This window comes from Scyliorhinus torazame, chromosome 10 (assembly GCF_047496885.1).
Source record: "Scyliorhinus torazame isolate Kashiwa2021f chromosome 10, sScyTor2.1, whole genome shotgun sequence".
In the NCBI taxonomy this organism is placed as follows: domain Eukaryota; kingdom Metazoa; phylum Chordata; class Chondrichthyes; order Carcharhiniformes; family Scyliorhinidae; genus Scyliorhinus; species Scyliorhinus torazame.
This window is the reverse complement of record NC_092716.1, coordinates 226,224,742-226,238,407: the sequence shown is the minus strand read 5'-3', so window position 1 is coordinate 226,238,407 and position 13,666 is coordinate 226,224,742. Positions and strand designations below refer to the sequence as shown.

Below are 13,666 nucleotides of genomic sequence, written 5' to 3'. Positions count from 1 at the left end.
CGCTACCCTAACCATCCACGCTACCGTCATATGTGCCCTGTGAAGTACTTCAAACTGAATAACGAGGACGCATTCACCCTCCACAGACCCTCATCCCACATCCTGGCCTCTACCTCCCCACCCAGCCCCTCCTCCCACTTTCGCTTTATATTCCCCACTGGGGGCCCCCTCCCAATCCATCAGCTCCTCATAAACCTCAGACACCTTTCCCGCCCCTATCTCCTTCACAGCAGCTTGTCTTGCAACTCCAAGGGCGGTAACTCAGGAAAAGACTCTCTCTTCACAAAATCCCAAACCTGCAAGTACCTGAAACCGTCCCCCCTGGGCAGCTCATACCCTTCCTCCAGGTCCTCCAATTTTGCTAAACTGCCCCCTACAAACAGGTCACTGAATCACTGAATCCCTGCCTGCCGTTACCCCCGAAATCTCGCATCCTGCCCCCCCCCCCCCCCCCCCCCCCCCCCCCGGGGCAAACCTATGATTATGACAGATCGGTGCCCACACCGAGGCACCCTCGGGTCCCAAATGCTGCCTCCACTGCCCCCACGTCCTCAAGGCTGACAGCACCACTGGGCTCACGGAGTGCCTGGCCAGAGAGAACATCAGAGGCGCTGTTAAAAATGCCCTCAAACGCGTTCCCCTACAAGAAGCCGTCTCCATCCATCCCCATGCCGATCCCTCCCCACTACCCATTTCCTAACCATGGCGATGTTCGCCATCCGGTAGTAGTTCATTTTATTTGGCAACGCCAGCCCCCACCCCACTTCTCCCTCCACTCCAAAAAAGCCCTTTTGACCCGCGGGGTCTTCCCCGCCCATACAAACCCAGAGATTAGTGCGGTAACCTTTTTAAAGAACGACTTCAGGACAAAGTTCGGGAGGTTCTGAAATACGAGCAGGAACCTTGGCAGCATCGTCACTTTTACTGTCTGCACCCGTCCTGCCAATGATAGTGACATCATATCCCACCTCTTGAAGTCCGCCAACCAAGTCATATTTAACATGTGCACCCAACCCTGCGTCACCTGAAGGCCTAGGTATCTAAACCTTTCCCCCACTACTTAAAACACAGCTCCCCTAATCTCCACTCCTGGTCTCTGGTCTCAATCGGGAACACCTTGCTCTTTTCCATGTTCAAATTGTACCCAGAGAACCAAAATCCCATAATGCCACCCAGTGGGTCCGAAATATATAACAACAGGTCATCCACGTACAGCGAAACCCTGTGCTCAACGTCCCCCCGCACAATCCTTTTCCACTCCCTTGACGGTCAATGCGCCATTGCCAGTGGCTCTGTAGACATGGCAAAGAGCGACGAGAAGAGCGGGCACCACTGTCTCATCCAGCAATGCAGTCCGAAATATCCTGGACTCACTCGACCTTGTACAGCAACTGGACCCAGTCCTCAAACCACTGCCCTAACCCGGACTGCCCCAGCACCTCACCCGTGTCACTCAGCTCCACATACCCCTGAATAGTAGCCCTCACCTGCTCACAAACCTCCTCATCTGCTAATAATCCCACATCTAGCCTCCACTGCGGGCGCTGCCCTCTCCCATTCCACCTGCAAGTCCACCCAATGTGGCGCGAGGTCCGAGACCACAATTGCCGAGTACTCCGAGTCGACCATCCCTGCCAACAATGTCCTATCCATTATAAAACTTCCCCCTGAGTCTGCTACTATATTCCCCACCTCAAAAGCTACCCGCTTATTTATTAGGACCGCCACCTCTGCGTTGGATAATCCACTCTTGATAATTAGCTTTGCTGTATCAAAAAATGGAAATGATTGTGAACTAATAAAATCCGGTGAGACTATAATTGCACGGTATTTGTGTTGTATCTTTACAGTATGGCGGTACGGTAGCACAGTGGTTAGCACTGTTGCTTCACAGTGCCAAGGTCCCAGGTTCGATTCCTTCTCGGGTCACTGTCTGTGCGGAGTCTGCACGTTCTCCCTATGTCTTTTCCTCCGGGTGCCCCGGTTTCCTCCCACAAGTCCCGAAAGATGTGCTGTTAGGTGAATTAGACATTCTGAATTCTCCCTCTGTGTATCTGAACAGGTGCTGGAATGTGGCGAGTAGGGGATTTTCAAAGTAACTTCATTGCAGTGTTAATGTCAGCCTACTTGTGACAATAATAAAGATTATATATTATAATTGCATTGCTTATACTATGATTAAGTAAATTCTGTAGGTCTTTAACATGGTTAATCTTCTGCTATTGCCTACTGGGCACATTATTTTTAAATTTTTTTATGCCAGCATAATGATTTATTTGAGTTCTGAATCACTAATATCACTTGTGTTCTGCAGAGAAGGCAATTGAGTTAAGACTTGCAAAAATTGACCACACGGCTGTACACCCTCACCTGCTAGATATGAAGATTGGGCAGGGAAAGTATGAATCTGGATTCTTTCCCAAACTGCAGTCAGATGTGCTTTCTTCTTCACCAGCCAGTAACAAGTAAGTATATTTAATGTCCCCTAGTGTACATGGGCTGCTCAGTTACATTGTCCTATTCTTCTATTGGTAGTGTTCAATAGATTCAGTTCAATTTGACAAAGTTATCTTACAACAATATAAGCATTAGAAAGATATTAATATCAGAGATCACTATGAATCGTGTTGATTGGTGGAGCAGGCTCGAAGGGCCAAAGAGCCTACTCTTATTTCTTATGTTCTTTAAGCCCCTAATGTAATCTGAGTTTTAATTGAAAATTATGCCTTTTGCTGATTGTCCACTGCTTATTGATCAATTTTCCTAGTTTTATGTTCTACCATTCCTATGTTATATTTGATTAACAAAATATTGTACTAGTCTTGAACATGATTGACTCAAATTTCATCTCCATGAAAAAATGTTCACAATTGAACAGCATATCAATTGAAAATTGGAAAGGTAAACATGTACATGCAATGGAAGAATATGCAAGACTTATGAAAACAGTCAATCCTGATTGACTAGTCAGCAAAAACCATTGTGAAATGATAAACTAACTGTATGGTAGAATGATTGAGGTAGGCAGGCCCAATGGCTTTCTTAATCTGTGATGATCTTTACTCACCTTTATGGTCACAGGAAAAGATCAATGAAGTCACTTGCATATTTTACATAATTACTTTTTGGCTGTCATCCTGCTTGGTCTTCTACAGCTAATTGTACAATAATATACATCTTATAACATAGAAAACATGTAAAAATGTTACTAATTTTTGAATTTATTCAGCTAAGTACCTCATTTGACTGGAAACTGCACCAGTTAATGTTTTCAGGTGTTTAGGGTTTGTCTTTAACTCTAAAGCTGGTCCACGTGCTGCTTTCAAAGAACAAAGAAAAGTACAGTACAAGAACTGGCTCTTCGGCCCTTCAACTGCTCTGGTGTGGTTTTGAAGTATGCCACAGGCTGTTCGCTATTTTCTTTTGAAATAATGTCATCAGAGTCTATGAACAGTCATTCTATTGAGGTAGCTTTATTGGATTATTATTTGATAATGATTTCTGTCACAATTGCAATGTGCTGACATATGAATATATTTTTTAGATGTTATTTGTTTGTATTGTTGCAAGATAAATTTGTCAAATTTAACTGAATCAGATGAAGGTGCACTATAAGAATTCAGTAGGGGATATGCCAGTAATTGGAAAAGTAAATATGCAATAGTTTATTTTGTAGTACTGTTATAATGTGTTTAATCCCTTTAAGATGGGTGAAACGGAGTGCCCCGGCTCAGTGGAGACGAAAGGACAGGCAAAAGCAACACACAGAACACCTGCACCTGGATAATGATCAGAGGGAGGTCAGTAATTGCATTTACAGTAATTATTTCAATTTTCAGACAATAATGGCCATTTTTTAAAGAGCAATCCAATGCAACCAGACTTTATTGCCCTGTTGCATGTACCTACTCCACTACACAACAAAGAAGGTTGATTGATGAGCTTTTGATTGTTTGTGGTCTTTTCAGAAGTATTAAATGATGAAGCATAAAATGATCAGACCCTAAAATTGGCTTCATATACTATTTTTAGTACACCAGTTAATGAGCTTCCAACTATTTCCACCCTGGTTCCCCTTCCATGTTCAAAGTAAACTTGTGCATTCCTTTAATTTAAGAATAAAGGAGCATTATCCTCACATTGAAGAAGCTTGCAAGACATTACAATGGTTGAAAATCCCTTATCTGAAATGCTTGGGGCGAGTGTGCATCAGATTTCGGAATATACTGCGCAGGTGCGGTGTGCATTGGGAACTGCGCATGTGTGGTGCACGTTTGGAACTGTGCATGTGCAGAATATTGGGAACTGCGCATGTGCGGTATGCTTGGGAATTGCATGTGCGGCGTGCTTGTAAAAAGCGCAGATTTGGGAATTTTCCGGTTTTCAGAATTTCGGATAAGGGATGCTCAGTCTGTAGTAATATTGAGTGTGCAATTGTATGCCAATTCAATCGAGCAAGCAAACATTACAAATACAGTAAATCATTAGATTTGTGAAACAATTCAGAGAACTGTATATATTCTATGTTGAAGGAATTCTATGTTAAAGAATATTAATTCAGCGCAGACGTTTACAATGTGGTAAAATAATAAAGGCCTGCAGGAAGCCACAATCAGTTTGTATAAATAACATTCCTATTTACTGTTACTCATAGAGCCATCTTGAAAAGGATTAGAGAAAAAAATGTACATGTTTAAAAACCTTTACCTCGAGATCGTGTGGAAATTTAACCCGTTCAAAAACCATTAACATGCACAGAGTAAAAACCGGGCCCTTATAATAAAATCGCAGAATAGTTTCAGCACAGAATGTCTATCAAACCTGTGCTGACTTTCTGTAAAAACATTTTAGCTAGATCCACAATCCAGCCCTCTCCCTGTAGCCCTGCATTTTATTCCCTTCAGATATTTATCCAATTTTCTTTTGAAAGCCATGATTGAATCTGCTTCATATCCTTTCAGGCAGTCTATTCAGATCCCCTAACTGGGGTGTCATCTTCACAATAGGTTTAAGTGTAGGTAGATACTTTTCTATCATTTGGGACTAATGGGTTGTTGATTAGAGGGATAACAAGATTAGAAATGTGCATATGGCTACCTTTTTGGTCTTGATTGTGTTCAAATGGCAGTACAGGAACGCCTCTTGGATGCAGTAATTGAAAATCCTGTATGTTTAACTGCAATTATTGTAAACAGCAAGCACTACTGTTTTTGTTTTGAGAATTCTTTAACTGATTTTGGTTCTACCTCTTATTATGTAACTTCTATTTCTGTTGCTTTCTGTGATGATTTTCTTTCATGCTCTTTTTCTATCCCTTTGTATTTATAAGGTTGAACATTTGTCTGTATTGCTTTATTTCTTTCTTTTTTGATACTCTGGTTGTTTGTCTCTCTGTGTCTCACTCACATGATTCCTGTCTCGTCAGTATGTGGACTGTCTCACGCCTGAAGTGGAGATCGTATTGTATTTCAACTTGGATAGGCATAACCAGACCACTAGGAGCTCTTTAAAATCTGTGTCTGAGTTTTATCTGGTACGTTATAGGGGCTCAACTGCTGCTCAGTCAAGTAGCACCTTTATGTTTGTTCCTAGTCACTGCATACACCCTTTGCAACTTTCAAAACCCATTAGCTACAATGTTTGCAATGCTGAGATGTGGCTCTGTCTGTCTGTATATATGTTGTGGGTGTTAAAGGCACTTTTACCATCTACATAAAACTTTGGATGAGAGATAGAAGAACCTTTGTAGACAATTGTTGAACATTTATATTTCCATTTACTTCTGCTCTTCGGTAGGCGCATTAGAAGATGACCTTGACCGAGGTTAGTGGAGGCAGTAGTGACGATGTAAACAATTTTTAAATAAATTGTTCCCAATACCCCCCTAAAAAAGTACTCTATTAACCTCTAAAAATTGCAGTGGGCTTGGAAATCGATGCTGAGGTCTTTACATGTGCCAGAATGCTTGCCAATATATGACACAATGGGGCAGCCAAGATGGGCCAACTGGTCTTTTCCCACCTTTCATTTTCATATGTTTGTAGGTAATCATTCTGACACAATAAACTGAGTGCATTTACTGGGCCAACAGAGGACATAATTGATGGATGACAGATTCTAAAATATGTGGGATTAAAAAGTGGATTTGTAGATGTTTGCAGTCCAGGCGAGGGGACAGGTGAGGCGATTGGGGGAGCTGCCGTTTAGATTAGTAGGGGGAAGCTTTAGGTACCTAGGCATTCAAGTGGCGCGGGAATGGGACCGACTGCATAAATTAAATCTGGCCAGGCTAGTAGACCAAATGAAGGACTATTTTCGGAGATGGGACGCGCTCCCGTTGTCATTAGCTGGGAGGGTGCAAACGGTGAAGATGACGGTCCTCCCGAGATTCCTGTTGTGTTTCAATGTCTCCCCATCTTTATTCCGCGGTCCTTTTTTAAACGGGTCAACAAAATGATCTCTGGCTTTGTTTGGGCGGGCAAGACCCTGCGGGTAAGGAAGGTAATGCTTGAGCAGACTCGGGGAGAGGGCGGGCTGGCGCTGCCAAATTTTAGTAACTATTACTGGGCAGCGAATGTAGCCATGATCAGGAAGTGGGTCGTGGGGGAGGGATCGGCATGGGAGCGTATGGAGGTGGCTTCATGCAAGGGCACAGTTTGGGGGCGTTGGTAAATGCGCCTCTGCCGTTCCCCCTGGCACGGTACTCCACCAGCCCTGTGGTGGTGGTGGCCCTGAGAGTCTGGAGACATGTGGGAGCATCAGTCTGGTCCCCAATCTGTAATAATCACCGGTTTGCCCCGGGAAGCATGGATGGAGGGTTCCGGATATAGTGGAGAGCAGGGATTGAGAGGATGGGGGATATGTTTATAGAGGGGAGCTTTCCGAATATGAGGGCGTTGGAGGAGAAGTTTGGGTTGGCGAGGGGAAACAAATTCAGGTATCTGCAGGTGCGGGACTTCCTACGTAAACAGGTGTCAACCTTCCTGCTCCTACCGCTAAGGGAGATTCCGGACAGGGTAGTTTCCAGAGGGTGGGTAGGAGAAGGGAGGACCAGCGAACCATGTCCACATGTTCTGGTCATGTCCGAAGGTTAGGGGATTTTTGCAGGGGTTTGCAGATGTCCATGGTGTAAAAACAAGGGTGGCACTGAGTCCAGAGGTGGCGATTTTCGGGGTGTCGGAAGACTCGGGAATCCAGGAGGAGAAAGAGGCAAACGTTCTGGCCTTTTCTTCCCTGGCAGCCCGGAGACGGATACTATTAGCTTGGAGGGACTCAAAGCCCCCGAAGTCAGAGACCTGGCTATCGGACATGGCTAGATTTCTCTGTTTGGAGAAAATCAAGTTTGCCTTGAGAGAGTCAATGTTAGGGTTCGCCCGGAGGTGGCAACCGTTCGTCGACTTCTTCATGGAAAATTAACCGTCAGCAGAAGTGGGGCGAGGGGTTAGTTTAGCTTGGAGAAGGGGGTTAATAAAGGTGGGACCTGTAAGGGAGGGAGACGGCTTTTGTACTATGTTTATAGTTCCATGTACATTGTATATTGTGTTGTTATAATACCAAAAAATACCTCTATAAAATGTTTATTAATTTTTTTTTTTTAAATAAGAAAAAGATTTTTTTTTTAAAAAGTGGATTTGTGTGTGGGTAAGAAAGCATGCATGGGACATCAGGGCTAGCGCTCATGTGGGATGCAAATTCCCCAATAGACTGGTGGGTCATATGGCCTGATTCTGTGTTGCAATTTCTAATAATTCTGTACAGTTCAGTGTTGAGGATGTGGTGAAAATGAGAGAACTGTGTGTCTGCAGTCAGCAACATTCTAGTGAGGTAGAATAGTTCAAAAGAAAAACAATGCTGCCGAGAAATGGAATCTTTCTGTATGTGACAACTCACATGGTTGTTTATAACATTGATTAAACTGCCTTACCAAACTACCCTTTGCATAACAAATCTATGAGACGTTTATAAATTAGTCTTCCTCTTTTTCTGAGCAGAATTCTTGTCTTGTCAGAACTCTGAAAGCCGTGTGCCTCAAGCTTTCCGGGGAGGTGTGTTGCAGTCCTCTGCTCTGATAAAATTGAAGAATTGCATGTGCCTGTTTCATTTCATAGGGGATCTTTGACTTTGCATGTTTCATACGACAAACATTTGGCAAATTATCAGTAATACCTGGCAACTAAATTGAGTCTATGGACCAGATTTTCAACATCAAAGCTGCAAAATCCACCTCCATATAAATGTACGCACTATTTTTGCTCTGGGGCAGCAGTGGCCTGCTGACCCTGGAATCAGTTTGGTTGCAGCCATTGAACAAAGAACAATACAGCACAGGAACAGGCCCTTCGGCCCTCCAAACCTGTACCGGTCAAGATACCAACCTTTGCCAAAACCCTCAGCACTTCTTGTGCCTTATCCCTTTATACACCTATCCTATCCTATCCATGTGTTTGTCAAGATGCCTTTTGAATGCTGTTAATGTACCTGCTTCCACAACCTCCCCTGGCAACGCGTTCCAGGCACTCACCACCGTCTGCGTAAAAAAGCCTGCCTCGCACATCTCCTCTAAACCTTGTCCCTGGATCTTAAACCTATTCCCCCTGGTGACTGACCCATCCACCCTGGGAAAGAGTGCCTGCCCATCCACTCTATCCATGCCCCTCATAATCTTGTAGACCTCTATCAGGTCACCCCTCAACCTCCATCTTTCTAATGAAAAAAGTTTGAGTCTATTCAGCCTCTCCACATAGCTAACACCCTCCAGACAAGGCAACATCCTGATAAACCTCCTCAGCACCCTCTCCAAAACCTCCACATCCTTCTGGTAATGTGGCGACCAGAATTGTGCGCAATATTCCAAGTGGGGCATTACCAAGTGTAGCATAAATTGGCAGTTTTTATACTCGATTCCCCGTCCAATGAAGGCAAGCATTCCATATGCTTTCTTGACTACCTTGTCTTCTTGTGTTGCCACCTTCAAAGATCTGTGGATCTGCACGCCCAGAACTCTCTGACTTTCAAATTCCTAAGAGTTTTGCCATTTACAGTATATTTCCCCTCTATGTCAGACCTACCAAAATGCATTATCTCACATTTGTCCGGATTAAACTCCATTTGCCATTTCTCTGCCCAAGTCTCCAACCTATCTATATCCCGCTGTATCATCTGTGTACGAGATCTTCCATGCGGAATTAGTGAGGAACTTGCGACACTAAAACTCCGTAGTTAAAACTTCTCGGATGCAAACAAGAATCGTTTATTGCCTCTATTTGATTACAATTGAGAGTCACTTAAATCTTATTCTCTAATAAGTCCGGCTAGCAAAAAGGACTTAAAGAGAAGCAACTTGTACACAATTTAACTTTTAAAATAATGCAGAAATGGTTTCTTGCTTAAGGCACAACAGCTTGCATTTACTTCTAGAGTTACAGTGGAAAAGTGAAAAATAGAGATAGCGAATAGTTTAGATCAAAGTATAGAATGATCCGGATAAAGATGGCCGTACGGACCTTCACGTTTAGAGGAAATCATATCAGTCTTTAGCCATCTGTCTACACCTCTAAGTCATCCTAATTGGTTTGGGTTAGAATCAAATGAGTTTGATTTGATGGTTAGCTGTCAATCTTAAATGTGCAACATTAGCTTTAAATGTTTCATGTCTGAATACTTGTGCATGTTATGGAATGCAATTCTGTGCTGTTATCACGACCAGTTTAAACTGGACTTCTGCTGACTTAGCTGTTAGCCACATTGTAGACAATAGCGCCTTAATGTTGCTATGGTACCTGCCCTGTCCTTGGATTGATATCTGGTATGGCTTGTGTTTTAATGTCACACTGTCTTGCAAATGTATTTGCTAGAACAATGGAGCTCAGTAAAAGTGAATTATGCTGTGTCATGCTGTTTTGTGTCTCTATTGAAGCTATATGTTTTGAGATGGCCTGAGGTTATGAGTGAATTTAAAATGGGTATTTAAAACTGGGGCTTAATATTTTACGCTAAATAGCCATCTTTTACCTATCAGATTAGAAAATATTTGGTTTCTACATTCCCCACTTTGATTAATCAAAAGAATAAGTGAGATATATCACAAGAAGATAAAAGATACAATTAATGCGATAGGATAGGTAAAGGCGCAAAGAATAACTCATTCATATTGTCATTGCAGTTTTAAACAATAGAGTGGGCAAGATTTGCATTATAAGCATTTCAGCAAAAATTATTATAATTCTTAAAGAATCATTATTATAAAATAACAATTAATCAATTAATCAAATTTGATTCTACTAATTCAGTATTAATATATTAACCATATGTTAATAATACAGTCAAATAATTGATTGATCAGTAACATTTCAACAATAATACTTCATTTCTATTTAATCTAATGGTGGTGCAGTAGGGTTAGTGTGAATCATTCTGACAATTGGGCATGTTATGGAAATGTTGAATCCAGCTACACAGGAGAATAACACTATTCTTACTGTTGACATTCCAGTGTGTCCCAACCACCCGCAAAGTTTATCCCAGAGAGAGATAACTGGAGGTGGATCAAGTTTCTTGATTTCTTTTTGGATATGTGATGCCAGTTCTTTAACTTCTTTTGAGTTATCTGGAATGAAAGTGCAACACTCTGCACCAATCAGGGCGCAGGTGCCACCTTTTTTGGCTAGCACATAGTCAAGTGCTATTCGATTTTTGAGGACCGTTTAGTTCTTTGTAATACATTTGTGTACATTTATAAGCTGTATTATCATATAATTAGTACAAACATTATTGCCCATTTTCATCCCTTCAGAGTGATTACTAATGAGGCATATTGATCCTTTTTGCTTAATATTAGTTGGGTGGCTAATGTATTGAGGATTTCTGTTAGGGTTATATTTAAGTTGGTGCCATCGTGAAAAGGTGTTTCGTGGATAGCCTGCCGATTTCCATAACTTGATAAATTTTTGTAAATAAATCTTGTAACTTCCTTTTTCACATGAATATGCTCCAGAACGGACCACTACAGAGCGAGGAACGCTTTGATAGATGTACCATTCTGCTGTTTCTGAAGCATTAAAGGGAATAGTTAAGAAGGGAATACCTTCTCCTGAGTTAGATGGGGTTGCAATGCATACCCAACAATTGGAAATGTTGAAATTTTTAGCATATATCTTAGATGTGTAAAGGAATGTGTTCTTATTCAGTTCTGGTATAACATTTACAAAGCCAATCAAATAACTGAAAATGATGATGTAATCTACCTGTATAACCTGGAATGGTCTTGCGGGAGCAGGAGCTCTTAATTGAGGCATTGATGTTATGGGTCCCAAGTTATTCTTTTGACAGGTTACACAACGGTTTGATACTAATTGTGCATGTTTTTTGAATCCTTTACCACTCCAACTTCTATGGAATCGATCCATCATTTGTTGAGGTGATAGTTGTCCCCATGAATGAATTTGTTAAGCTAAGAAGGGCATTAGTGATTGTGGTGCGACTGGTTTATCAGTTTGAACTTCTCTGCAAATATTGTCATCATACGGCTGAATACCTGACCATGTCCATTTTTCTTCTTTTGTACAATCATGCTGCACGTCACGTAAATCATGTAATAAAGTGGTTACTCCCAATTTGTAAATGTGACTGAATTCCTTATGCCATTGGGAGGCAGCTTCCCTTGCTGCTTGGTCCGCAAGAGCATTTCCTCTTGCTTCCATAGTGTCCTCATGAGTATGGGCTTTACATTTTAGAAATGATACTTCTTTTGGCAAGGCCATAGCTTCTAGAAGATCTCGTACTTCCTTTCCATTTCGGATAGGTGTACCTGCTGTTGTGAGAAATCCTCTTTTTCTCCACAGATGGCCAAAATCATGTGCTACTCCAAAACCATATCTGGAGTCAGTATAGATGTTAGCAGTTTTATCTCTTGCCACAAGACATGCTTCTGTTAGTGCTTTTAATTCGGCTTGCTGAGCTGATGTACCTGGAGGCAAACTTCCTTCAGCTAATACTTCATATAGGCTTGTGACTGCCCACCCAGCTTTTCTGATAACCTTGTCAATAAAAGAGGAACCATCAGTGAATAGGACTAAATCTGGGTTCTGCAGTGGCTCTTCTACTAAGCGTACTTCTTCCATTTCCTCTATTATTTTCACACAGTCATGGCCTTCTCCCTCTCCTACCTTTTGTTCCTCGAGAAGCGGGAGCAAAGATGAGGGTTTACAGGACTGGCTCTGTGAAAATATAGGTTGGGAGCTTTCAAAACTGCTGTCCATCTAGTCCATCGAGCTGATGTAACTTGGGATACCCTGTTCATGGATAGAAGAGAATGGACTGAGTGTGGACATTTAATGGTTAACTTTTGGATAATGGTGGAAGGCAGATCAGGCAGTTGCCTGAGATGATTCGGTAGAGCCATGTGGTAAACAGTTGGGCTATTGTGAAAACCTTGCGGTAGTCTAGTCCGTGTGTACTGTTGTTGATTAACGGTGAAAGCAAACCATGGTTGTACTTGCTTAGCTAGTGGTACTGATCAGAAACCATTTGCATGTCAATGACTGATAACTATTGAAGGTCAGGTGTTAAAGAGTTAAAGATTGTAGATGGATCTGCCACTAGAGGAGCTTTTCTGACAATGAATTGATTTACCCTTCTGTAGTCACTAGTAAGGCGCCATGTGCCGTGAGCCTTTTTTACAGGCCATACAGGGCTGATTGATAGCTGTGAATGCGCAGTAAAATACCCCTTTCTTCAAGTTTTATTATAGGTAGAATGCCTTGAATTGAAGTTTTGTTAATGGGGTATTGTTTGGTACAAGGTGGAGCGGATCCCATGAAAGTCACTGGTTCCATTTTTAAAAGGCCACAATCATTTTTGTTTTTCGCCCAAATTGGATGATTCTGTATTTCATCTTTTTTGATGTGTCTAATGGACCAGGTGATTTTTCCATTATCGAAGTTAAGTGAAGAATTTGGTTGAGATAAGGGGCAGGATTCTCCCATTCGGCGGCAGTGTCCACGTCGTCGGAAACGCCGTCGCGTTTCATGATGGCGTGAATGGGCCGCTGGGAGTACTGATTCTGGCCCCTATAAGGGGCCAGCATGGCGCTGGAGCGGTTCACGCCGCTCCAGCCTCCCATCCCGGCTGGAGTGTAACTGTGTGCCACACCAACTCGAGCATGCGCAGTGGCACCGACGTCAACGAGGACATGCGCAGTGGCGCCGGCGCCAGCCGCGCATGCGCGGTGGCCTCGCTCAACGTGCCGGCCCCGGCGCAACATGGTACGGAAGTTCAGGGGCCGATGCATAAGAAAATAGGCCCGGGAGCGAGAGGCCGTCCCGCCGATCGGTGGGCCCCGATCGCGGGTCAGGACCCATCGGAGGCCCCCCCCCCGGGGTCGGAGCCCCCCTCCCTCCCCCACAGGCCGCCCCCCGTCCCTCCGCACAGAGTTCCCGCTGGCTGCGACCAGGTGTGGACGGCGCCGGCGGGACTCTGCCTTTTTAGAGCGGCCGCTCGCCCCATCCGGGCCAGAGAATCGGCAGCCCGGCCACATAGAGCAGCCCACAACTGGCGCCGCGCCAAACGCGGCGGTGCCAATGGCGCAGATTCTCCGCTGTGCGGAGAATCAGGTGCCAGTGTGGCGCGGATGCAGGGATTCTCCGGCCCGGCGCGGGGCTGAGAGAAT

At 43.4% G+C, this 13,666-nt stretch overlaps 1 protein-coding gene across 8 annotated transcripts in view; it reads left to right on the top strand.

Annotated features, from left to right (window-relative positions):
* Positions 1-13,666, top strand: part of dennd5a (DENN/MADD domain containing 5A) — a 496,539-nt gene that overhangs the window by 305,306 nt on the left and 177,567 nt on the right. For 5 of the 8 annotated variants that reach the window (XR_011933108.1, XR_011933109.1, XM_072466513.1 and 2 more), the window contains 2 exons: positions 2,315-2,465; positions 3,707-3,800. Coding sequence is in view for 4 of the 8 variants with exons in the window: in XM_072466513.1 (XP_072322614.1) it covers positions 2,315-2,465; positions 3,707-3,800 (245 nt within the window). In the remaining 4 variants the exon portion in view is untranslated. Of the gene's footprint in view, positions 1-2,314; positions 2,466-3,706; positions 3,801-5,425; positions 5,534-13,666 lie in introns of all 8 variants that reach the window. The other 3 variants (XR_011933106.1, XR_011933107.1, XM_072466510.1) reach the window with 1 other exon arrangement.